We start from the raw sequence: 23,838 nt of genomic DNA, 5'->3' as shown, positions 1-23,838 counted from the left end.
GCTGACTCCGGGGTGGAAAGACACCTGTTTTATGCACAGGCAGAGGAAGTTACTGGGCTGTGCAACCAGGTCGAACTGTTTTTCAACCACAACAGCTGGCCATGGCAGCACAAATTATGCTTGTGCACTTCGTGCCAAGGTAACCTCTGTTCAAAACACCCGTGGCACTGACTGATACTCACTGGAGGTCTTGCAGAGGCCCAAGGAACCTGCATAGGGCTAAGTTAACATCTGAGTGCAGCTGGCATCTTGTAACATGAGTTCAGTGCTTTTCAGTAGCTCTAAAGTTTGTGAAGCAGAAGGGAAGTAGAGCAGGGCCCATGAGGATATGCTAGCTTGGCTCCAAGACACAGGTCTGCACAGACCTTGCAGATATTCCTGCATCCACCACATTTTAGTAAAGAATAACCACAAGTGACTGATTGGCAGTATGACCAGAGGACATGGCCCTCAACGAATACATATGTGGATCAAAACCAAGGGCTGGTGAAGATACAACTAAGAACCCTAAGATATCCTTACCTTCTGATTTCAATTAAAAATTATTTTCAGAATTTCCCATCAGGGACAACAGCTTGATCTTTGCACCTTCTTCAGAAAAGTTTATTTTTTAACAGGTCATTATATACCACATAGACCAAACCATAGCCTGATGTATCTCTACAGTATATAAGTAAACATTGGTCTAATAATGCATATTTCAAATGCCTTTTTCAAAAAACATAAGGACAGGATGGAAGAAAAGATTTTTAAGCTGTTGCAAAAGGGTCTAGGAAAAATACAGTTGTAAGTACACTTCTAATTTCCATGGTCTTGATTTCAAAGATCTGTAACAGCCTTTCAAAAATCCGTAACAGTAGCAAAAATCTGCATTTGTGTGCACCCATGCACGTAACAGTATGAGTAAATTAGATTAGCAATATCATCTGTAAAGAAAAACCTTCTGCCTTTTGAGCTTCTATAGCTAGGTGGCATCATTTTAAAACCAGTGTATTTTTTTCCAAGATACTGTGGCAAGATTCCAGTAACATTTCCTTCTCGTCCCACACTTTAACAGTGCGTGCAGCTGTCAGTGACATGCAGGGGATCTACCTCACTCTTGCCTATCTTTCCACTCTCCTGAAAACCTCATTTCCACTTTGATTATTTCCATACTGTGTGGTTGGCCTCCATGGCTCTCTCCCAGCTCAGACTTCTGTAATTCTTTGAAACTGGCTGATTTGTCCAGTTGTGTCTGAGGCAGACCATGTGTCTCAGGTGAATAGAGGCTGGTGCTGTTTCCACTAGAGTCAGTGATCTTGGCTACGGCCCACCTGGCTGAGAACAGTATAGGCTATGAATGCTTCCTTTCCCTTCCTCTGCAAGCACTGATGAGTTTATACCACAAGAGGTTTAAAGGAGGCATCGTTCATTGAATGGGCTTGGGTTCAAGGTCAGTTTAAAAACATAGAGCACAGCTCCCCTTACAGTGGGGTCTGCTGCATGCTGTCAGTGCCAGCGCTGCAGGCACACCTGGAATAAAGCACCACTCAGCAGGAAAGCGGGGCAGCAGGATCTGGCATCATGTTAAGGAAAGTAAGTTGTATTTATCTGAAGCACTTGACTCATCCTGGGTCTGTGGAAGACTGAGCTGCACAGGCAGGGCATCCAGCCCAGGGGATGGGTGACCCTGGGAGGCAGGGGAGAAAGCTATCAGACCACATCCCCAGAGGTAGGCAGGGCATCTCCGTGTGCTAGACCCATGGAGGCCAGCTCCTTGGTTCAGGTGAAATTAATGTTTTTCCTAAAGAATATCAAGCCATCTTTTGTGACCTAGTCCAAGGGGTTTGCAGGTTCACCCCCAGGGTGCCATACTGCATAGGTCAAGCACCTTCAATATTGGAATCTCCTACAGAAAAGACCTCCTCCCTCCCATGAAAGGGCATCAGAGACAGGAATATCAACACAGAAATCTGACACAGGAGGAGCATAACTGTGAGGCAGAGAGAGGTGGCCACACACTCATCCTGACCAATTGTGAGGTGATCAGAAGATCCAGGTGTCTCCAGTAGGCAGACTCCATAACATTAGGCCTTGTCTGGAGTCAGGCTGTGGTTGGTCTCACACTGAGATGAGAGCTCCTCTACAGAGCAAACTCACCTCTGCAAGGCACAATGCTGCCCGGGTCAGGCCAAACCATAGATGGCTCTGCTCAAAGGTAAAGAGGAGAAGTAGCTCCCAGCACTTCACAGCCAGGCAGGGAGGCACACCTTGTACTCCCATGCATTTTCACAGGAACCAAAATAAACCAGAGAGGCAACTCTGCTCTCCCTCAACCCATTTCATTTGTCCCAGTCTGAGATCCATGGAAAGATATCCTCCAGCTCCCAGGACGTCCTCAGGCCCAACACTCATCTGGAGACAGTGTCAGGACTCAGTAACTGCAATGTTAAACACATGGTCTCCTGGCAGGCTAGTCACTCAAGGCATCATGCCTTCAAAGAGCAGGTTTCCTTCCTTTCCAATTCAAAAGCTTTAGGTACCAATGAGGGAGTGCTCTCAGTTCACTGTTTCTGGTGGTTTCACTTGTACATAAAAATCTCTTTCAAGCCTCCATCAGAAAAGGTAGAAAATCCCTGCCTGGATGGGTCTTTTGCACCATGGCAACTTCTGTCGTGGTACCACAACTGATATTTCCTATCAACCTTCAGCTGTAATCCTGAACTGCAGAGGGCAGAATGGGCTGAATGGGGAGAAGTACTGAAGAGGATAAACTTTGACACCTTCCAATCCATTACAAAGTTTGGCTTGGTATCCAAATGGTCTTATACCTACAGCCTTCCTTCCTGGGTCAGATGAACTCCTGCTGTGACCACCTTTCCCCCACTGCTCCATCTCTTACAGACAGTTGCTACTGAAAACCTTCTGCAAGGCAGGAGGAAAGTAATGAGGAATTCTGATTTTGTTAAATCTCTTCTTCCTCTTCACTAACAACCTCCTTCAGGTCCTGAGGCCCCTGCTCTGCTCTCTCTTTTACATAGGCTGCCTTGATCTGTTCCAGCTCGCACAGCTCTGCCTCCAGCTCTTCCCTGTGCATTGACCGTCGGTTCCTCAGCAGTTTCATGGGGAACGGGTTTAAGTCATTGAAGGCAATGTTCATCAGCTTCCTACAATGGAAAAGACAGGTCTGGTGAACCAATTTACTGGCTGGTAACAGATGGTAACAGATACACCAAGTGCATCCTGGGGTAGGCAAAAAGTAGGGCCTCAGATTTCAGCTCTCTGAGCTCAAAAGTCAGCAAGCAGCAGTCTTAAAGAAATCACAGGCAATTCCTTGTCACAAAAACACCAACCCAAGCAACACTTCAACAGCTTTACACCACACCATTTTTTAAGGTACTGGTGTGCAGCCACCAGTCAGGAGACAGTGGATCAGATGACAATTCTGATGGTCACTGGGGGAGGAATATTCCCAGCATTGAGCTCTTCTGATCACAGAAATCTTCCTCTCAGATACATGTTGCCATTAAAGGTTGTGAGTGGTGCTGTGTTCCCAGATACCCCAGCTACAGCTGAGAGAAACCCAGCAAGTGGAAGCACAGGTTCCAGCTTCTGCAAAAAGAAGGCTGGCCCAGACTTTGTGGCCTGCTCTGCTGTAGCATGCCTTTGCCCAAGCCAAAAAGACTTTAAGTAACACCATGAAGGGAAAGTCAAAAAGAGACCAGCTGATCCATGTCCCATGGACCTGCCAATGTGCATGCATCTCTCTTAACAGACTGGTCACAACTCTTTTTAGGCTGACCTAACAGGCAAGCAAGTACAAACCCAAGATGGAAGGTTGTCTATAACCCACAGTCCTACCTGCCATCCATGATCATTCTCGTGAAAAAGCGTAAGTACTGGTAGATCTCCACACTGTCATGAATTCTTAGGATTTCCTCCTCGTTGTATTTAAAAATCGCAAGAGCATAACGGAAAATCACCTGGAAGGTTGAAAGGTATTTGAGTTGACGAAGTCATAGGCAGTTGAGGGATCACACCCTCCTGGCGTAAAACATGGGGTGGGGCACACAGCACTGTAGTACCCAGTGGACACTGGGCTTCTCCTGCTCTCAATAGGCTGCATTAGGACACACCTAAAGAAGCACAGAGCTGATGCCATGAGAATGTAAGCTAATTTACAACCCCAGAGCATACCAGGTCCTTCAAAAGGACCCCACAGGGATTTCGCAAGGGTTTTCCAGTTCTCCCTATGCATAGGGGCAATGCATGACTCACATTTTCAGATACTAACACTCTGCCCATCTTCTGCTCCCTGTACCTGTCATACTCTCAGTTGTGTCCAGGTCACAGAGCAGAAGACACCATCGCCTGTCAGAAAGCTGTTTCATAGCAGGACTACCTGCTAAGAAGTGCCAGGGATACTGTGCACAGTATCAGGGACTAGGTCTGCCTACCGGCAGCAAGTACACAGACAACATAGAGGCTGGGAGGCATCAAGGCACCCCATGAAACAGGCAGGATAGCACAAGAGGCTCAACCCCACATTTCTGACACGTGTATGCCCATCGCCCTGCCATCATGTCACAAAGGTGGTGCAGATGGAAGGAAGGCCTAGACTGAGAGTTGCACCTTAGTTCCCTCATACAAGAAGGCATCCCACACTCGCAGGAGGATGTCGCTGACCAGGCTGTCCACAAAGGCCACCAGAAACCAATTGAAGGTGATGAGCGAGACATCAATCCGATACTGCTCAAAATGAGCCATGAGACGAGGCAGCTTCTCTGACAGGAAGTCTTTGAAGACTCTCTGATCTACCTAAAATTGACAAAAAAGAAAACAATGAAGTCCTAGTCAAGAGCAGTCCTGGTGCTGGAGGAGGGGAGCAGTGCAACAGGTCAGCGGCCCACGCATGCCACAGTAATCACTGCTGCTGCCTTCTAGCCTAACCACACCGTAGGAACAGCAGAGCATCCTTTGTCTCCCAACCCTTCAAAATTACTGAGCAGTGTACTTGTATGCTGTACCCAGTGCAAGGTATGTAGCTGAAACAGGGCCAAGATACAAGCAGAGATACATAAATTCTTCTCACTTAGAGGATCGCATTTCTTCCCAGACTCAAAGTCAAGAGGGAAAATGCTGCAACATCTTCCTGCATTGGTCTCACTGGGATTTCCTGTGATGTCAAGAGCATTCAATTGTATGACAAGGATTAAAACCTGCTCAGGTCTGAATGACTGTACATGGCCCACAGAATAAACACCTAGAATCCCCCTGATTTCACAAGCATGACCTGATCTTCTCACTTAGCTTCTCTTTGTGGTTCGAGTACTGTTTATGCTCTGATTCTGGTTGCATGAGCCAAGACACAGGAATGCAGTTGGCAAGATTCTTGACCCAGGTTTATAAAGGCTTCACTTCTGTGAAGTTTCATGAGGGGAGGTGCTAAGGAGCAAGATCATGGTTAGGTCTTCTCCTATGCCCTATCATACTACTGCCCCAGCTGTGCCAGCCCACCTAACTTTGGCACAGTAGTAGAAACCAGATGAGGTAATATGTTCGGTCTTTAAAATCTGCAGGAGTTAAACCATAAGCTTTCCAGACAACTCAGAGCTTTTGCTTTATCACGCCAACCCACAAAGCATCACCATAGACCTTCCTCTCTACGTGGATCTTGGCTAGACTTTCAGAGACCAAAGATGAGGTCAGGAAGTCTTTCTAAAAAAAGGGTCCTCACCTGACAGTCTTTTCTCACCAAATGTAGGGGAGCCTCTGTGTCTTCAGTTTGCCATATTTTCCCTGTCAATCACTATTTGTCAAGTATTGAGCGCTGCCTATTAAATCTCACAGCTAACACTACCTGCTCCGGATAGACATTTTGCTATTTACACAGTGATTTGGCTAATTCCCCGGTCTGTGGGTTGGCCTCTCCACCAGCACACCACTGTCCCAGTAAACATTAGTCAAACAATTCAGTTGCACAATCAGTCACTCTCGGTTACTGACGTTTGTAGCCTCATCTACTGTGGGCCCACAGATACAACCCTCTTCTCTCTGAAAGGACCACAGACAATATAGACACCAAGGTCACAGCCAGGCTCACCAGACCGGGCACTGCTGGGAGTAGGTGGTATGGGCAGACAACTACAATTCCATTGATCTGTATGGGATCTACCTTGGCTCTGTGTCTGCCTGGGAGGACATATCTGATACAAGACAACACATCTTGAAAACCTTGAAATCCAGTGACTTTGAACCAGGAGGGTAAGTTACTCACAGAACCTTTTACATCAAATGGCCAGAGAGCCTTCTGATCTACAGGGAACCCCAAAGCCAGATCATGAACTGAGGCAAGTACAGTGAATATAAAAATCTCAGTATTTTCTTGCATCTGCCCATGGCACTCCAGAGATAGGGTGCAGTTTCCAAAGAAACATCTGAAGGGCTGCAGGATGGTGCTTTCTTCATACTTAGTTCTACACATGCCAGAGTTTGCTGCTTCACCTCTACTAGACCCTCCCTAAAATAAGTAACTGTGCAATTAATAGGCACCTTCCTTCTGACTAACCTGACCTTCAAGTGATTACTCAGGAGCAGTGCCCAATTTCCTAGTGCTGGGGATCAATTTTGCTGCTCCTGTGTGTGTAACAGCTTTGTACTCTCAAGTCTGCCACACCTCTGCAATGGAAAGGACTGCAAGGTGGTATTACTGTCCTGTGAGAAATCAAACACACTGCATGCTGACTACTTGCTTTTAAACCTTTACTGTAATCACTGTATCACAGTCCAAGCAGATGTGAGGGCGCCCAGCTCACCTGTGACGTTATCAGTGTGTCGCTGTAGTAGTCTGCTGGCATTAGGTTCTCCACAATATGGACTAGGCACCAGAAAGCACTTTCCTCATCTTCCAGGACCAGGAGGGCAACAGCTGCCAATCTGTGATGGACAGTACATGGTGAGGCAACGCGCTACTGCAGGAGACATAGGCCAGCACAGGAACTGGAGAATCCAAGATTCCTCTTGGCATGTCTCTAGCTCCATGAGCATCCAAAACATCAAACATGGCAGGACAACTGATCAGAGAGGCAAGTGATCTGTTCTGCAGGTTTCTAAAGGAACCATAAAGCTGTGATTTTCTTTCCTATGTGCCTCTGTCAGCAAACAGGAAGCATCAAATACAGAACTGGTGTGACAAAGCCAGACTCCCCAGCTAATGGGATGTTCTGTAGATCTGCTGAAGTTAGCAGTGTGCTGATTTTGGCTATTTCAATACAGGAAAAAGCTCAGAGATACTCCATATTATGTGACATAGCTCACCTTCCCATACATTCTTCTACAGCCCTTACCACCTTCAGCTCTGACTTATCCCCTTTCAGCAGACTGGAAAGATAGTATCTAATATCAAGGGCTCTCTAGAGCGGAAAATGTCTTTCTGAAGATCATCCAGAAAACAATCAGAATAGCTTACACAGACTTCCCTCATGTGAAATGGTCCAACCAGAAATTCCCTTCTTGTGGCTAGTGACTCTTTTACTTGGCAAAACACTTCTAAGAAGTCTGGTTTTATCTTTCCTATAGCCTTCTTTGGGAAGTGAAAGAAGCCTTTAGATTCCCTGAACGCTCTCTTCTCCAGATGGAACAACCTCAGTTTCTTCAGCCTCTCCTCATGTCATTTGCTGCAACTCCCTCATCTCTTAATACTTCCCAACATTTTCTCCAACTCTTCTCAGCAAAAAGGGGAATCACCAGGGTGTTCTACTGCTGAGCACATTAAGACATAGAAATTCAGTCCCAGTTTCATGCTGCTATTCTGGGACCGCCTCACCCTACCTCTTATAGCTACTCCTTCCTATTCTGTAACTATGGATACATGAAACAAGTGCATCCTGATGCTTGCTTGATCCCAGCAACAACACTGGGTGAAAAATGGAGGAAAATACCTGTAGCCAGCACAGATAGAGAGGCAGGAGCCTGAGGTTGCTTGAATCACAGCCTAGAGTATGTGTCTACACCTTCTCAGTGCTATCCCATGAAGCAACAGCATACCTGGCTCCTCACCTGTTCAGTCCCTGACAGTATCCAATGGCAGGATTGTGCCAGGAGAATGCCAGCAACACCCTCCGGAGCTTAGGGATGAGCTGGGAGGTGGGAGAGGAAAAATGTTTGTTGTTGGTCAGTGTGCGGGGCAGGTCAAGCTCAATCTGCCGGCAGGCAGGCTGCTCAGTGCTCTTGCTCTGCCGTAACAGCCGCTGGTAGTGGTCAGGCAGATGGCTACAGTGCCGGCTGACAATCCACCTCCAGACCCGTTGCCTATGCTCCGCTGGAATGCCACTTCGGATCAGGTTCTTCAGCTCTGCAGAGGGGCTCAGCTCTCCAACGCTGTTCCACCTGTCACGGAGGGGCTTCTCCACTAATTCCTGGCTCCGCAGGTTGTTAGACTTTATCTCCAGGGCTTGGATTTTGGCCAGAAGTTTCCAGTCCTCAACTTCATAATCAGGTACAGTCATGAACCCATACTCATCATACTCACTGGAAGGACACAAGGCAGAGGTTAGTTCAAAGGAGAAGCTAGTACCTGCATCAAGGGCCACTCACTGCTTGGGGCCATGCTAACTACAGCCTGCTGCCAGGTTCCTGTCACCCACACCAGAGCACAGGTACTCCTCCTTCACTTCTCTGGAAGCTACATGTGAGAGCCTGCCATGCCCACTGTTTCAGAGCCTTGAAGACAAATGAGAGCCTGCAGTAATGGCATACACACATAAACTCAACTGTAATTCTGCTCTGAGCTACAACCCAACCCCATCAGACCTCTCTCACCTTGCCTGCTCCCCTGCCCCTAAGGGAGTATCTAGCCCAACCTCTGTACCTTCTCCCTACCACATCCTAGTGCAGAGACAGTTCTGTAGGAAGGGACTGAAAAGGCTTTGAGGCATCAGACCAAAGAACAGAGATCCATAGTCCCTTCTGTTGTCTCCCTGTACACAATACAAATCTCCTACTGATCAGAAAACACCAGGAGTGCTAATAGTACAGCTCATTGAGGGTTTGTGCATCATCAGTCCACAGGCTGGGATACTTGTAAGATATCATTATATTCTTGACAGAGAGACCAAGCCTGGCCTTGGAGTCTCAACTCCAAAGTTAATGGGAGAACCTGCAAGTCTGATCAATCAGATAAAATGGAAATGGCTACAGAACTGGGGTACTAACTGGGCAGGAAAGCATACACACAAGGACCCCAGCAGCGCTGGTGGCAAAACTGTCTGGAAGTCTCCAGTCCAGCACCACTTCACTGCAGCACTTCATTGTCCCCAGCACTAGAACAGGGCAAAGGTGGCTTTGTACAGCTGGGACTAGAAAACCCCAAAGGATGGAGATCCCCCACCTCCCAGGTGGCCTCCTCTCCTACAGAAGGAATTTATTCTCATGTCCCAGTGTTTACCTCCCAGGCACACCATGGCTGTTGTCACTTGCCATACACTCTGCCACTACCAAGAAAAGTTTAGCTGTATCATCTTTAACTTCCCCTTCCTACAGTGATAAGCTGCTATCACATACTGTGGTGGTTTAGCCCCTGCCGGGGTCTGAGACCACGCGGCCGCTGTCCCTCCCCCACAAAGGGAGTGAAATACAAAGCCCCGAGACTGAGATAAGGAAAGGTTTAATACAACAGTGCAACAGCAACACAACAAACAATAAGAATAACAGTGATAACAATGAACAGAGCAAAGTATATACCGATACAGCAGTGAGAGAACCGGCTGCACCAACCCACGCGATCACCGATTCTTCCCGTGCTCACGCCAGGAGGTGACGTCAGCATGATATATGAATAACCCGGCTAGATCTTCCCACCCACTGCTGGGGAAACTTAACCCTATCCTGGCTAAACCAGGACACATAGTCGTGGTGTCCACACCACCAAATCAAACCAGTCTCCTCAACCTCCACTCCTATGTCATGGTTCCAAGTCCCTGCTATAGAAATGTCCCCGATCTTTCTTGCTTGTGCATTCCCCTCCACAGCCAGACTCCTACAAGGTTGTGAATATCACCATGCTCTTGCCCCTTACCTTACAGGGTTCAGGTTAAAACCTTCTTCTGCTTCTTCCTTCACATCCCACTGGAGCGCTTCCTGGATGAGGTTCCTCACCAACTCAGCATGGGAGCTGGGCAGGCCAGGCACAGCCTCCTGTAGCTTCCGCAAGACTGTCAGGTATTTGCTCTCCATCTGGCAGTTTCGTGCTTGCAGGCAGGCACACTGATGGGGAAACAAGAGGGAACAATAGCTCACTGATGGTTCTTCCTGCATTGCCACTGGTATCTACTGGCCTGGCCTGCACATAAAGTGAAGACTTCTAAACAGCAAAGCCCCAGAAAACACATCCAGCAGTTTTCTACATTCAGTGGAACTGCAGCCATGAATGAATCACTGTGGTCTATGAACAAGTACAAGCTGCAGTAGCCAGCATGCAACAGGGGTTGCTTATTGAGTGGAAGACCTACTACAGCATCACCTACTTTAGCTACTGCATTGCATCAGTGGATGGCCATATCCCAGCCAGCTCAGTTCAGGACACAACTGAAGAGTCACCACTGCAGCTGAGTTCTCTGCAGGCTTTTTCCCTGCTCTTAAGACAAGTTCTCTACCCAACATTGAGCTGTATCCTGACAAAACACACCGCTCCTAGGACTGAGCTATGACCATACCATTTTCAGGATCCATGGTAGCAGCACAGGCAAGGTCACCACATGCCCCTCAGCAACGCCCATCCCATGGCACTGGTACACAACATTTCTCACACACATGAAACCCAACTGAGTTCAAACAGCAGGACAGTCCCAGCCACCACCACATTCCTGGGCACGCAAAGCAAAATAAAGGAATGAGGACTGTTATCCCCACTCCACAAGTGGAGAACTGAGGCCACACAGGTGACAAGACTCACCCAGTGTCTCACAGGAAGCCCAGTGAAGACACCTGCTCAGTGGGAAGCAGCAGTTGAAAACAAAAACAAAACAGAAATGACAGACTTAGGCTGCATATAGAGGGGACAGAAAGGAGCGTGGGATACTGTCAAACTACCACTTTAATCAGTGTTTTGCCTTACATTGAGCATGTGGTCTGACTACTTCCTTTCTGGAGGTTACAGCAGTTTCAGGATCAGAAAAGGGCAGTAAGATAGGAGGTAAGGCAGGGTTTCAGAGGACTAGAAAGCAAACAGATGTAAGAATGGCAATAATACATCAGAAGCAGCTTTTTGCCCTGTTCCAGAATCCAAGACTGTGGAGACATACCTTAAAACCCAGGGAAGTAAAACCCAGGGAAACCCCACAGAACAAATGCCAGCACACATCACCAGCCTGGGGCAGTGGTTCAGGACCAGAAGGTAGGATTAGACAAGTCTGAGAGTAACCAGGTTATGCATACTTACAAGGCTAGAAATAAAAACAAAGCTGAAGAAAACATAAGAACTCCGATCTAGCTGCAGAACCTGAGAGTGCTGCCCCTCACAGTGCCAAGCCCAGTATTAAAATCAAGACTAGAGGGAGCCAGGGCTCAGTCAGTCTGCCAGCTCTCAGGAAAATTTTCTGATTCCCTACACCTAGTGTTGCTTTTTTATTTGTATCTAAAAGCATATCTGAAATGCAGAAATCTGAGTTAAGTTTCAGCATCCTTAAGACAGAGCTTTGCAGGTATTTTACTTTTATTCAAGAATGAAAATGATCACATCTCATTTGGGAAAAACACAAAGCAGAGAAAAGGTCATACTAAAAAAAAAACCACACTGGGAAGAAAACTTATTCCTGGTGTGTTTTGAACCAAAATTCATTCCAGTACCAACTTTGGAAAGAAGTTAGTAACAGCTCTCACCAAGGAAAAAAAGTCATTTTGCCTTACCTTCATCAGAAGGGCTTTTTCATTCTCAGCAACGCTTGTCCAAAGTCGAGTAACCTGGTGGATCTCCGAGTTGAGAAACTGGTTCTGGGTTTTGTATGCATCAATATCATCCTGCCACAAAGCAAAACAATCACACAAGGAGAGCTCTTGAGGGGCTTGGGACCCACTTCCAGTTCAGGGACCTCAGGCGTGGATTGTATAAAGGACAAGAAAATATCTCCACAATTTTGTGTTCTGGGGAGAAGACAGGACTCCCCAGGACAAATACTGCCTCCAAGGGAAATCAAGGCACAACATTAAATAGAGTGTCATGCATAGACAAGATGCTTGAAAATGCTAAGTGCACTGCATGTACATGCTTAGAAAACACAGAGACATCTGGGTAATATAAAGCTAGAGAAGCACCTAAGCAAGACGATGAACATATGTGTTTTGTTTTGTGGTTTTTTTAAACTGACACAAAACTCAGCCCAAAGGCTGGCAGCAAAAAGAAACACTCTCCCACAATGCAGTAAGTGGCTCCTTTGGCAATTCTCCACCCCACACTAACTGGTCAATATAACTGTGCATACAGTGACATACAACAGGCTGGATTTGAGAGAACTGGGATGTATCAGGAAACTGCAAGAGGAACACAGAGGAACAAAACTAGTGAAGGCAGCAAGTGAGACTGCAGCTATGAAACAAAAGAAGAGCGAAGAAAGAGGCAGGCACTGAGTGGTGACATGAAGTCAAACAAAATAGGCTCTGAGCTGAAGCTGAAACTGACCCAGGTGCTTCTGAGCATCCTATTGGTATCAGGTGAGCCCTTCCAGTCTGCCTCTGGTTTGGAGACAGATAGAGCAACTACCAGAAGTATATTCTGTGCTTCCCACAAGGAAACACCCTCCCACTGAATCAGAGGGTACAGAAATGGAAGACCCCAAATGACCTCTGCCATCTCACACACCTTAAGGTGGTCAATCTCCTCCTGCTGCTTATACAATGTCTCTGCAGTGATAGTGTTGCCTTCTTGGAGGGGGTCAGAGAGCTCTCGGGCCATCTGTTCCGTCAAGACCATGATGACTTCCTGTTTGGCGTGGTTCTTCTCCATCAGAAGTTGCACATGTTCCTTGAGTTCCTGGATGTGGCTGTCTCTCAGAGTCAGTATCTGCTCCAGTTCCTTCTTTTCTTGCTCAAGAGTTTCCAGTCGACTGGTGAGATCTGCAATTTGTCTCACTTTGTGGCGCACCAGCTCCAGTCTGTCTTTATCTTCTGCTGCAGTGAGATACATGCTAGATACTCGCTTCTCCTGCTGGGCTGCTTCCAGAGCTTTGTGGAGAAGCTTAACCAGCTCCTGGAAAGGGAACGCAAATCCATCACATCACAGTGCTGCCCAGGACAGTAGCAGCACAGACCCAACCAGTAATGACTGAACAGTGAAAGATCGTCAGGATCCTGAAACTGACTCCTTTCAGAAGCAAAACTGAATGCAGCAATCTTGAAATCACAGTGTCTCCCCAGTAGGGAAGCTCTGCTCTCAGAGCTGGACCTCCAAGGTCTCTGCAGATGACTTGACTTTAGGTGCATTGCTAAAACAAGTTGCTGCTCACACTGTCTGAATTCTGGCTTTCCTACAGTCATCGTTCTTGGGAAGACCAGCAGAGACCAGAGAAGCCAGAGATCTGGTCAGCAGTGTGGCAAAATGGGAGGGAGGGAGGGAGGGAGGGAGGGAGGGAGGGAGGGAGGGAGGGAGGGAGGGAGGGAAATAATGCAGTCTTCATCTATCTGTGCTACCAGAAGGAAACTGCTGTATCCATTTTAACCTTCCCTCTGCCACAGTTCTCCTTCACTCCATCCCACATGAAGGCATAAAAACTTGCCCCAGCAACATGCTGCTGATTCAGGCTCTGTCATCTCAGACATTTCAGGAAGCAAATCAAGGATGCAGCTGACTGCCCACCATGGGACCTGGCTCTCCTGCCTTTTCTGCTGGAAGGGCTACCAACATCACTAGTGGAGAGCTTGGCATTGCTCAGTGCTTGTGAGGAACAGTACTGTTCAGGAGAGACACCTCTTGCAGTGACCCATGTGCTGATTTCTACAGTCAAATCACTTCTTAATGGTGGATCACTTCAAAAGAACGACCTGCTGTTAACAGTTCCTGCCAGTGTCACAGTACCTATTCAGGATGGTACTTTGTACATTCACTGAGCAATAAAGATGCATGAGCAAGACACCTGCAGAACGCACTGGATTTGTTTTACTTCCTTTTACCAGCCCACCTGCTACCTGAACTTCCTAGTAATGGCTGAATGACAGCCCATCCTCCCCTGCGCTGGGCACAATAAGGCACACACAAAGGAGTAACACCAGGAGCTTCAAATGGCCCCCAGTGAGTGCCTGCTGAGCACTTCTCAGCCTAACACCAAGATACAAGGGAGTCAGTCACCAGTCTCAGGGCTCTGCCCTTAGAAGCAGCAGACTTTTCGCCACACTCACCTTCTGTGACTTGACTTCCTCTGTGAGTGTCAGGATCTGTTGCTGTAGGACACTCATTTTATCCATTGGGTTCCTCTCCCTGGACAGTTCTTCAGGCAAGCCCGGGAAGCCACTGTTCATCCACCTGGCTTTCCTAACCCAGTTCATCCCGGGCTCCATCCTCCTGTCCTCCGTGGTCCCATCCTTAACTGAAAGGAAATAGGGTTAATTTACACAGAATTTGGTTGCTACTATGGACTCCTGAGTCTTGCTATGGGGGGACTCACAACAGTTCATCAGAGAAGACCAACACACAGGACAAGGAAAACTGACCTGCTGGGATCCACAGGGTTGAAGGACAGACAGTAGGCGTCAGTCACAGGTACTCCCAGAATAAACAAAGCCATGACATCTTATGGAACCTGTTAACCCACTTTGCACCCCACCCATCTATCCTGCACACAGCAAATGCAAGTTAACACCATGGAGCAGTAACTTCCCAAGCACGCAGTGGAGCTGCTGAGCTTAGCCTGTGACCGTGCAAAAATTTAACTTCTACCTCAAAGAAATACCAGTATGGGTTGACACCATGGCTGATATTTTTGCCTCTGCAGAAGGTTCCAGACGTAGGAGATAGATGCAGTCTGAAGCAGAGCCAAAAGAGTCAGTCTTGTGCCAACAACACAGGCAGGGACCTGAGACAATGTGATAGAGTTTTCATGTCCCATGATGACTTGCCACCCTCTCCCTCCCTTTCCTGCTAAGTCTGACTCCCTGCTAGAAGGCATCATACTCAGACCAGCCCACACAGCTCAGTAACAAGCACCTGCACATCCTGCCTCCACTTCTGCCTCTTGCTCCTCATCCGGCTTCTCAGGAGGTTCCTGGAATTCACTGAAGCTAAAAACGTTCCCACTGTTCCCCCAGAGCTGCTTGGAGCCACAGATATTGTAGACAGTGTTTCTGAAACAAGAAGAGATCAAGACAACCTAGTGAACAGGTAAAGTCATGATCACTGCAGCCAGTGCATATTCAAGGTATTCAACACCTCATCTTCTACCCCTTCTCCCAAAACCTTCATGTTCTGAGAGAATGAACTGTTCATGGCACTGGTCAATCTGAGGAGAGTAAGGTTGTAACTGGTGTAAATCATGAAGGTGCCACAAAATCAGTATCAGCACAGCAGTGTAAATTAGTTGGAGATCTTTACCTGTATGCTTGAGCCCTTCACATGAACACATCAGACTGCACAGAGGGATCACAGGTAGCAGTAGACCAACCACATCTCTCCCTCCTTTCCTTTCTTCTTTCCCTCTCTCCCTTCCTCTCCTCCTCCTTTCCTCTCTCCCTCTGTCCCTTTCCTTAGCTCACTTCAGAAATCCCCAGGTGCCAAGAAAAACTCAACTATCTACAGCACAGGCAAAACTGCCACAATGATCACATCTGAAGCAGAAGGAGAACCCGTGCTCTGAACCACATTCAATAACCTTGCCACAACAAACTCAGTAGACCTTGATGCAGTAAAGAGATTCGGGAACAAAACTGCAGTAAGACCCAGAACCAGTTTGTTACAGCTGCTGCTATCAGGTATTGCCAGAAGCACTTTACAGCATCATGCAGAACCACAAATGCACAAGTATCTTCTTTAAAACCTGTACAAGAAGGTGAGACAGTTGCCTATCTCTACACAGGTCTTTTCCCTTCTCCTCCTGTGTTGTCCACCAGCTAAAACAAAACAAGCCTGTTGTTCTGAGGTCTACAAAAAACTCAGTGTCAGCTACTTCCTAACTGTAAATGAAGTTAGCATTTAGATATTGTTCTCCTTTTGCCTTGCTACTCTAAGGTTCCACAGCAGAAGAGCAGACACCTGACCTCAGAGAACATATTGGCACATAAGATCAGCAGACCTTCATTCCCTGTAGTCTGCAGCTGGCACTCACCCAGTGCAGCCTTCCTACTTTTCTGTACCTTATGCTGCACTTTGTTTTTCCTCGGAGACAGCAGCAGCTCATGGATCTGATGAACTTGGCTGAAACCAGACATGCTACACTCATGAAGACCCAGCCTAAAGAACCAGAGGAGCCATACAATTTGAAGCTGAACAGAGGCAATTGTTATTCAAGCTAGCAAAAGCAAGGCTGGGGAAGGGGGAGGAGATACGATCATATTAGTTTTAATCAAAGTGAGGAGGAGAGAATGCATAGCCTGCAAAATAGTACAGCTGACTCTGATCCTCTCTGATCATATGGGGGATCTTTCTTCCTATTGGCATCAGATTGTAGCCACAGTATCAGTGGTAAAGAACTACAGCAAACCTCCCCACCAAAAACATTTGGCAGCTGCCAGGCTACCTACCACACTGGTGGCCACTTATACATTTTTGGTTACATGTAAATAAGTGACTAGGACATACTTAAGGAGATACTGGTGGGGGTTGTCTTTGTGCAACTGTAACTGCCCAAGCCTTGTAACTTGTAGCCCTGATGGAGCTACACATTGCAACTGCAGAGAGGAGCATCACTGTAGGCAGCGGAACGTTCACATACTTGGAACTCAGCAAGGAGTAGCAAGCCATGCAGTGTTGGGCCATATTACAGGCTCAAGCGCCTTGTGCTTGGAGTTTCTCCTTTAGAGAGTGCACTACATTCAAGGTCCTCTGAAACCAATGAAAAGTGCTAATGGGCTTCTACCACTAGCCTACAGACTTACAGCTCAACCTGCCCGTGTGCCTTTCCAAGAGTGATGTGCAGATGCATCACAGTAGGCATGCAAACCACTACCTAGAAAGCTTAACCAAGCCCTAGGTCTGTCACCAGGATCTTTGCTAAGAGAGCTAAATGATGTGAAATGCATTGGAACAGGGGGATGTGAAAGACCCTCTGGCAGGAAGTTTACTTTTGCTTGAAATATCCTTCAAAAACCTGCTCCATGGTTATTCCACCTAGGCAAGAGTTCCACTTCACACAATATGTGACAGGCAAGGAAGGCACAAACTGACAGACCAGCATGTCAGCCACACTGCAGCTCTCCTCATGCACTTACTGTAGCTCTGTCCAAGGGTGCTTAAGGGAGATGTTCTGCAAAGCAGTAGATGTTTGGGGTGCAGGCAAAGATGCTGCTTTTAAACCCACTGCTTCTGTTGGTGTTTTCACTGGAGGCAGAAAGTCTTCACTGTCAACAATATCTATGTAAAAACAGACCAGGACACAGAACAAGTGAGCAAGACAGAATTTCATGGGACTTTGGCTCCTTCACAAAACTTGAGAGCCACAACATTTTACTACAGGTACATTCCATGTTCAACTGGCCAGGTGGAACAAGGACAGCAGAGCAGGTTTCCTTAGTTTTAGGTCAAATTACAGAAGGTTCCATGTACAAATAGAGTCATCTATTCAAGGACAATCAAGTGACTTTAACCATTTGTATATGAGAATGACTAACCATAAAGAATCAAACATTAACCACCTAAAGGAATAAGGAAGGGAGCTGTTGTTGTTCTTTTCCCCCATCCCAAACAGTGTTTCATAGTTTTAATGTACAGATAATACTCCACAAAACCAGTTTGTTACTAAATCATTGCCTGCTGTACCAAAATGCCAAGGTACCCAGAAACTTTTAGAGCACCTACTAGGGAGGGGGTTATGTGTTTCAATCAAAATGTGCATCTAGTCATAACTACACAGTGGACACCCTGCTTGTGCTCTCCCCTGATCTATCAGCCTGTTTACTCCCACTGCTAGTAATGCACATCTTCATTCCTCCACCACTGAAAAAAAACTTGCTTGATGTAAATTTCACAGGCTTCTCAAGAGGAAGACGATATACCAGATGTGTACACTTCAGATGCATGAGGAAAATCAAGAGGGAATTCCTAAGATACCTGAGCATCTCCAACCACATGCTGTGGATTAGGAGACAGCCCATTCACATTCATCCATAATAAGGCCAGAAGTTCCAAACATCGACCAAGCATTGATAGTGGGCACCTGCATTTAAAAACCTGGCCAAAACCTCTGCCCACTTACAGATGAGGAGCGCCATTCATGACTGGGGGGCTGAAAGCAAAAGAAAGGCTGACATATGCAACACCTACTTGTTCTGCCAGCCAGAGGTTCATTGACAAGCTGGGAGCTGCCCACAGGAAATCTGCTCTGAGCGTTGCAAAATTCCCAACGTCTCATTTGTAGCTGCTGCAGCCAGTACATCATTGCCTGTTTGCTGATTGCCTAACATAACACAAAACAGGAAGGGAAGGGAAGTAATCTCATTAGCATGAGACACAGTCTGAAAGGCTGACCACTTCACTGCCCAAGTCAGCAGAAATAAAGGCCAGTTGTGTCAAGCCTATGCTATATCCTCTGGTCCTAACACTGATTTGGGATGACAGAGTAAATCTTCAGCATTGCCTTAGTAAAGGAACCTCAGTGCACCACTGACCTCATATTAAACATTTTTTGGCTTACTATCCTCCAAGGCTAAGCAGAAATGTCATGATTATTTTAGCCAGGAATCACCCACAGAGCTTCTTAATAGCGATTTTCACAGAGATAAAAATCTAGCGAAGGTTCCTGCTGGAGCAACCATTTCAGACAGGGGAGCTCATTTCTGTTCAGCAAATTACATGTGGACTGCAGGACTCCTCAATGACTTTAATCCAGCACCCACTTCAATTTTTACTCCTACTCTGTTAAACAACAGCCATCTCACAGATAACAGAGTCCCAGTCTTGCCAAAACAGTGCAAGTAATTTAGGTCCAAATGGTAACAGTCCAGGCTGGGAGGACTAATGTGAAACTCAAGCTAAGAGGTATCTTAGCAGAGATGTGTCTGTCCTGATGGGGAATGTTTTGTAACAGACCCCACAAGAAGATGCTGCCCCTTACCTTCAAAGTAAAAACTCTGCTTGGTGTTCTGATCTCAAATACCCCTTCCCCATTTTCCAGCTTGCAGTCAAAGCTGGCACTGGAGAGATCGATAGACCCCAAAGGGTTGATGTCCTGAGCAGTTCTGTAGTATAGTAAATGGCATTTGTTTCCATCGTAAAAGAACCATCGAGACTTCCAGGTCTTGATTGGTCCCTTGATGCCCAGCTTATTTAAATAGCCACAGAGTTTTTTTCTGGATGTTTCTCTGCTGGGTTTTAGCTGTACATTTTCCGGTTCTCCAGAAGAGGAAAGCATATGTTTCTCTTTTGCTGAGGCGCCATTGCTGCCATTATTGTCTGGATTTGACTTCACTAAATTGCCTGGAGAGGCAAGGGGACAATCTCCACCTTCTGGTCCTTTTTTCATCTCTTTCAGGAAATATACTCAGAATCAGATTGAAACAGGAAATTCTCTAGGTAAATAAATAACAGCAGATCCCGACTATATCATCATTGTTATAGAACCTGCAGCAAATGAAAAAGGAGGAATAAGCTCAGGTCTGGCATACGACAAAAAACATTCCCTAGCTTTCAAAGTGCCCAGCCAAGGTCTCCAACCTCTAGTTTCAGTCATTGTTCCCTGCCTTGGTCAGGTCAGCTGACCCGTACATGACTGGTTTCTCCCTCTTCATTCCTACATTAGTCTGGACTAGCAGCCAAGAAGCAGTACCCCAGTCTCTTGAGTGAAAAGTAAGTACAGTCTGTGGGCATACCAAATCAACAACAATAACCAGGGCATTTGAAACCACAGACAACAATGTTAAGTAACAGCTGCAGAAAACATGGCAAGATAACAAGGTCTGGGAGGGCACATACTTGGGTCAAGGGATTTCAGGTAAGTGTATCCTGGCATTTCCACTCAATGTTCAGCTAGTATTTTAAACCATTTTAAGTCCTTATAAATCATTTTGTCAGCTGAGGACTGCTATTAAAAAGCCTGCATGCCATGTGTTAGGTCTCCAATCAGTAGGCCTCATATGATGGATTATGCACCAGAGAAAGTAATTCTGTGATACTTGCAAAAGAGACTTAGTTGCTCAGTGGCCAAAGTAACCTGCTGGATTCCCAAGAGGAACATAATGTGCAACAGTAAAATAGAAAAATAAGACTGGAAGGGATCAGTGAAGAACTCTAGTCCAACTTCCCTCTCAGAGAATGGGTTGACTTCAAAGCCATAGCCAGCTACTTAGGTCCACATTCAGATGATTTTTGATCATATACAAGGATGGCAATTCAGCCGTATTTCTGGGCACTTTTTCAAGTGCTTAACCATATGGCGGGTGTGATTTTTTGCTCAGAGGTGCAGACACCCATGGCCCTTGTATAAAGAAAGCTAAAACTCCCTGAAAAATACCTATAAATAATTTCTTGCATTTTTTTCTTAAGTAAAAACATGGTTTACAGATCAATAAATTAAAAGACTTTCAGAGACTTCAGACACTAAGGTATCTGAAACAAATGTGTAAACAAATAAATTGTTGCAGTGTTAAGTTAGTGGGAGTCCAACTGCAGACACAAAACTATTAAACATGACAGCCAGCTGCGTGATAACAGGTGAATGGAGATTAATACAGTGCAGCACACAGAGATGTTGCCCAAGCTCACGCTCTTAGGAATGACTTATCCTCATGACTGAAAGAAGGGTTACCCATCCTAGCGCTAGCTAAGCCCCATCACATTTACTGCTGTCCCCCCTCCTGTTTTCCACATTAACTTTTTAGACAACTATAGATAATGTTCCTGCTTTTTGGAAAGCCTCTAAATTTCTTTTAGTTCACTCCCCTGACACCATGGGTCCTGCTGCTGAACACATTCACAAATGCCAGGAACAAACAATGCCTCAGCTAAGCTTCTGAAACACCCAAAAGCTTCATTGCCAAGCCAATTTTGCCTGGCATGAAGGAATCATCATCATAAGAAAGAAACAGTCTCAAGTCTCTCTAACCTGGGGCTTTTATGGGAGTACCAGCATAAGGACCTCCTGTACCACCTGAAAACTCCATCACACTTTCACCTCTTGCCAGCATTATGGTCCATGTGTCCACACCATTAACAATATCAAGTAAGCATTTTGGGTTCAAGTACCAAGTTATAAGGAGTCATGTCAGATCTGCACTGCAAAGCACTCTAGAGAAGATCTCACCTCCTTAAGATAAGTGGAGAGATGCCCCTGGAAGTCACCATCTGCTTGCATAGAGCTACTGCTGCAGGCACCACCAAGCAGGTAACTGCAGCCTCCAAAACAAATCCAACCGCTAAAGAAGAGGGGCTTCTGCCTCAAGTTTCCTTCGGTCCAGTCGCTGCCTGGGGTCTGAAAGAGATATTCTGCTGAAAGCAGCTCTGACGCTGACTCATCAACGAAAGGAGATCAGGGTGAACCCTGCACAGACCCTTCTGGAGCTGCCGTTGTGAGCAGCACAAGGCGGCCCTACCGCCCCTCCCCGTGCCTCCCCCAGCGCCGCAGAAGCGCCTCCCAGCCCAGCTGCACCGCGCCAGGGCACAGGCGGAGGCTGCTGGAGCCTGGCACAGGGCTGCGCGGCGCGGCACGACGGGGACCGGACCCTGGCACCACTTGTACCGCCCGGGCCAGGGCGGGGGGACATCCGGGCAGCTGGCCAGGGGATGGCGGGAGAGGGGCGGTACGGGGGACCCGCGGCCGGGGGTACCTGCTCCGACCGCAGAGGCTGCACCGGCCGCCGCCGCCCCGCGCTTCCTGGCGGCGGGGCCCGGCGGGGCGGGGCTGGGCACGGCGCGGCACGGGGAGGGCGGCGGGGGCGCGGAGCAGGAGGGCTGCGAGGCGGAGGACGGCAGCTGCAGACACGAAAACAACAGTTTAAAAAGGAGATTTCGGCCGGGTATCGGGAAGAAAATGATTCACCGGGGTGATGCGGCACGCTGAAGGCAAGCCCAGAGTGGGAGAGCTCATGGGCTGGAGGGGACCAGCAGGTCTCATCTGCTGGGAGGAATGCGCCCCAAGCCTGCGAAACTGCCTGTGTAGTGGATGCAGACCCGCCACTCCCAGACCCTGCAGTACAAGAGTCACAGCCGTGCAGTCAGCTGGGGCAAACTGGCTAAGGTGAACAAATTTCACACCGTAGAAACGGTGGTACCTGGTGCCACAAGAGGCTGGAAGGATCAAGCCTCAGAAAAAGCCTCCAAAAGAGGTTCTGCAGGGAATAGTTGTCAGAGACTGCCCTAAGCCACCGGCGCAGGTGCTGGGGGAACACAAGAGGACTGGACACACAGCACTGGCAGGCTCACCCGCTCTCCGGCAGCTGTCTCTCCTCCCGCCAGCCCTGCCAGGCGCTTGCTGGGCTTGGTGGGCCCTCGCCTGGCCTGGGAAGGCACTTACGCCCTGTCCCCAGCATAAGGAATCTGTATGTCTTTGACTTTCTCTGCCTGCAATGGTAGCTGAGCCTTGATGCAACTCATTTCTGTTGTTCTCAAGGCACCCGAGTTTAGCCAACTTTAGTTTTATCACCAACATTAGCCAAGTTTAGTACCTGAGCAGCAAGAAGCAAAACTGTCCAGATGTCTGGTGACCCATCCAGTGATCTAAGTTGCCAAATGGTAGTGCACACGAAGCTGATTACAGCATGCAAACTCTACACATTTCTGTGGCCAAAACCCATTTGACCCAAATGAAGCTTGCATGGCAGTTGGCCATTAAACTGGATCAGTGCTGATGGGGTCTGGCTCCACTAGGCAAAAGGGGAAAGAGTTAAAAGTTGTACCTGCAGTTGCATCAAGTCCTTCTCCCCTCTGAAGCCTTAGCTGCCCTCTCTCCTTTCAGCTGCAGCTGGAGGGAGACGACTGTGTGTCAAAAAGGGTGACTTCAGGGCAGCAGTGGCCTGTCTGTGCACAGGCTGCCCTGAAAGCCTTAGAAGTCTCATCTGGACTTCCTCAACTGGTTAACACCAGCATAGCTGCAAAATAACCATCCTGCTCCCAGCGCTACCTTATACCCTGTCACAGGCATACACAACCACAAGCACTGGTTTTGTTGCCTAAACCGCAACCCCACGCAGCTTCCAGGCCCATCACGCACTGCATAACTCACGAAGGGGAAGGTCGTTGCAGGACCAGCAGCAAAGGCGGAGCATGGGGGTGCCTGCCATGCAGCCCCCACAGGCCCGCCTGCTCTACAAGGGTCCCAGCCTAACACGGGTAGAAAGTGCCAGCCCTTCACCCCGCACAGCCTCCTGTGCCACGGCAGGTCAGGAGAGATGCTCGGGGAGGGGCTCAGCAAGAGATCTGACAGGAGCAACAGGTAACAAACAGTAGGCGATCTGCGCCGAACACGAGCGACACTGCTCGCTCGGCCTGGCACTGGCAGCATTGCCAGGAACGGCATTTTCCAGCAGCAGTCCCCCCCAGCCCGCACCAAGAAGGCTCTAATGCCTCCAGGAGCCCTTGGGAAGGGTTTGATGCGAGGCCGCAGTCCGAAGCGGGAAATGGCGGCCCCGTGCCCGGGGGGATCGCGCTCCCGTGAGCCGAGCGGCGCACACACAGCCCACCTGCGCATGCGCCTTCCGTGCGCTGCGCCTGCTCAGCTGCCGGGCCGCGCATGC

General features: G+C 47.8%; 1 protein-coding gene across 4 annotated transcripts; it reads right to left on the bottom strand.

The window, feature by feature from the left end:
- Window positions 1–581: 581 nt before the first annotated feature.
- On the bottom strand, window positions 582–22,076 carry TBC1D2 (TBC1 domain family member 2). 4 transcript variants are annotated; one of them, XM_074813124.1, is made up of 15 exons: window positions 21,934–22,076; window positions 21,411–21,578; window positions 19,227–19,732; window positions 18,437–18,569; window positions 17,386–17,527; window positions 15,170–15,306; window positions 14,365–14,552; window positions 12,833–13,219; window positions 11,884–11,994; window positions 10,055–10,242; window positions 8,038–8,508; window positions 6,795–6,915; window positions 4,612–4,797; window positions 3,841–3,962; window positions 582–3,146 (listed from the first exon to the last, which is right to left on the bottom strand). In XM_074813124.1, exons 3-15 carry the CDS (start codon window positions 19,632–19,634, stop codon window positions 2,945–2,947), a joined length of 2,796 nt encoding a protein of 931 aa, XP_074669225.1. In that variant the 5' UTR covers window positions 19,635–19,732; window positions 21,411–21,578; window positions 21,934–22,076; the 3' UTR covers window positions 582–2,944. The 4 variants fall into 4 exon arrangements, with proteins under 4 accessions (XP_074669225.1, XP_074669226.1, XP_074669227.1 ...); XM_074813125.1 differs by lacking the exon at window positions 21,934–22,076 and having other exon boundaries at window positions 21,411–21,647; XM_074813126.1 differs by lacking the exons at window positions 18,437–18,569; window positions 19,227–19,732; window positions 21,411–21,578; window positions 21,934–22,076 and having other exon boundaries at window positions 14,365–14,547.
- Between the last annotated feature and the right edge of the window lie 1,762 nt (window positions 22,077–23,838).

This window comes from Strix aluco, chromosome Z (assembly GCF_031877795.1).
Source record: "Strix aluco isolate bStrAlu1 chromosome Z, bStrAlu1.hap1, whole genome shotgun sequence".
Classification (NCBI taxonomy): Eukaryota; Metazoa; Chordata; class Aves; order Strigiformes; family Strigidae; genus Strix; species Strix aluco.
The sequence above is the reverse complement of the archived record's forward strand: the minus strand, read 5'-3'. Positions and strand labels throughout refer to the sequence as shown.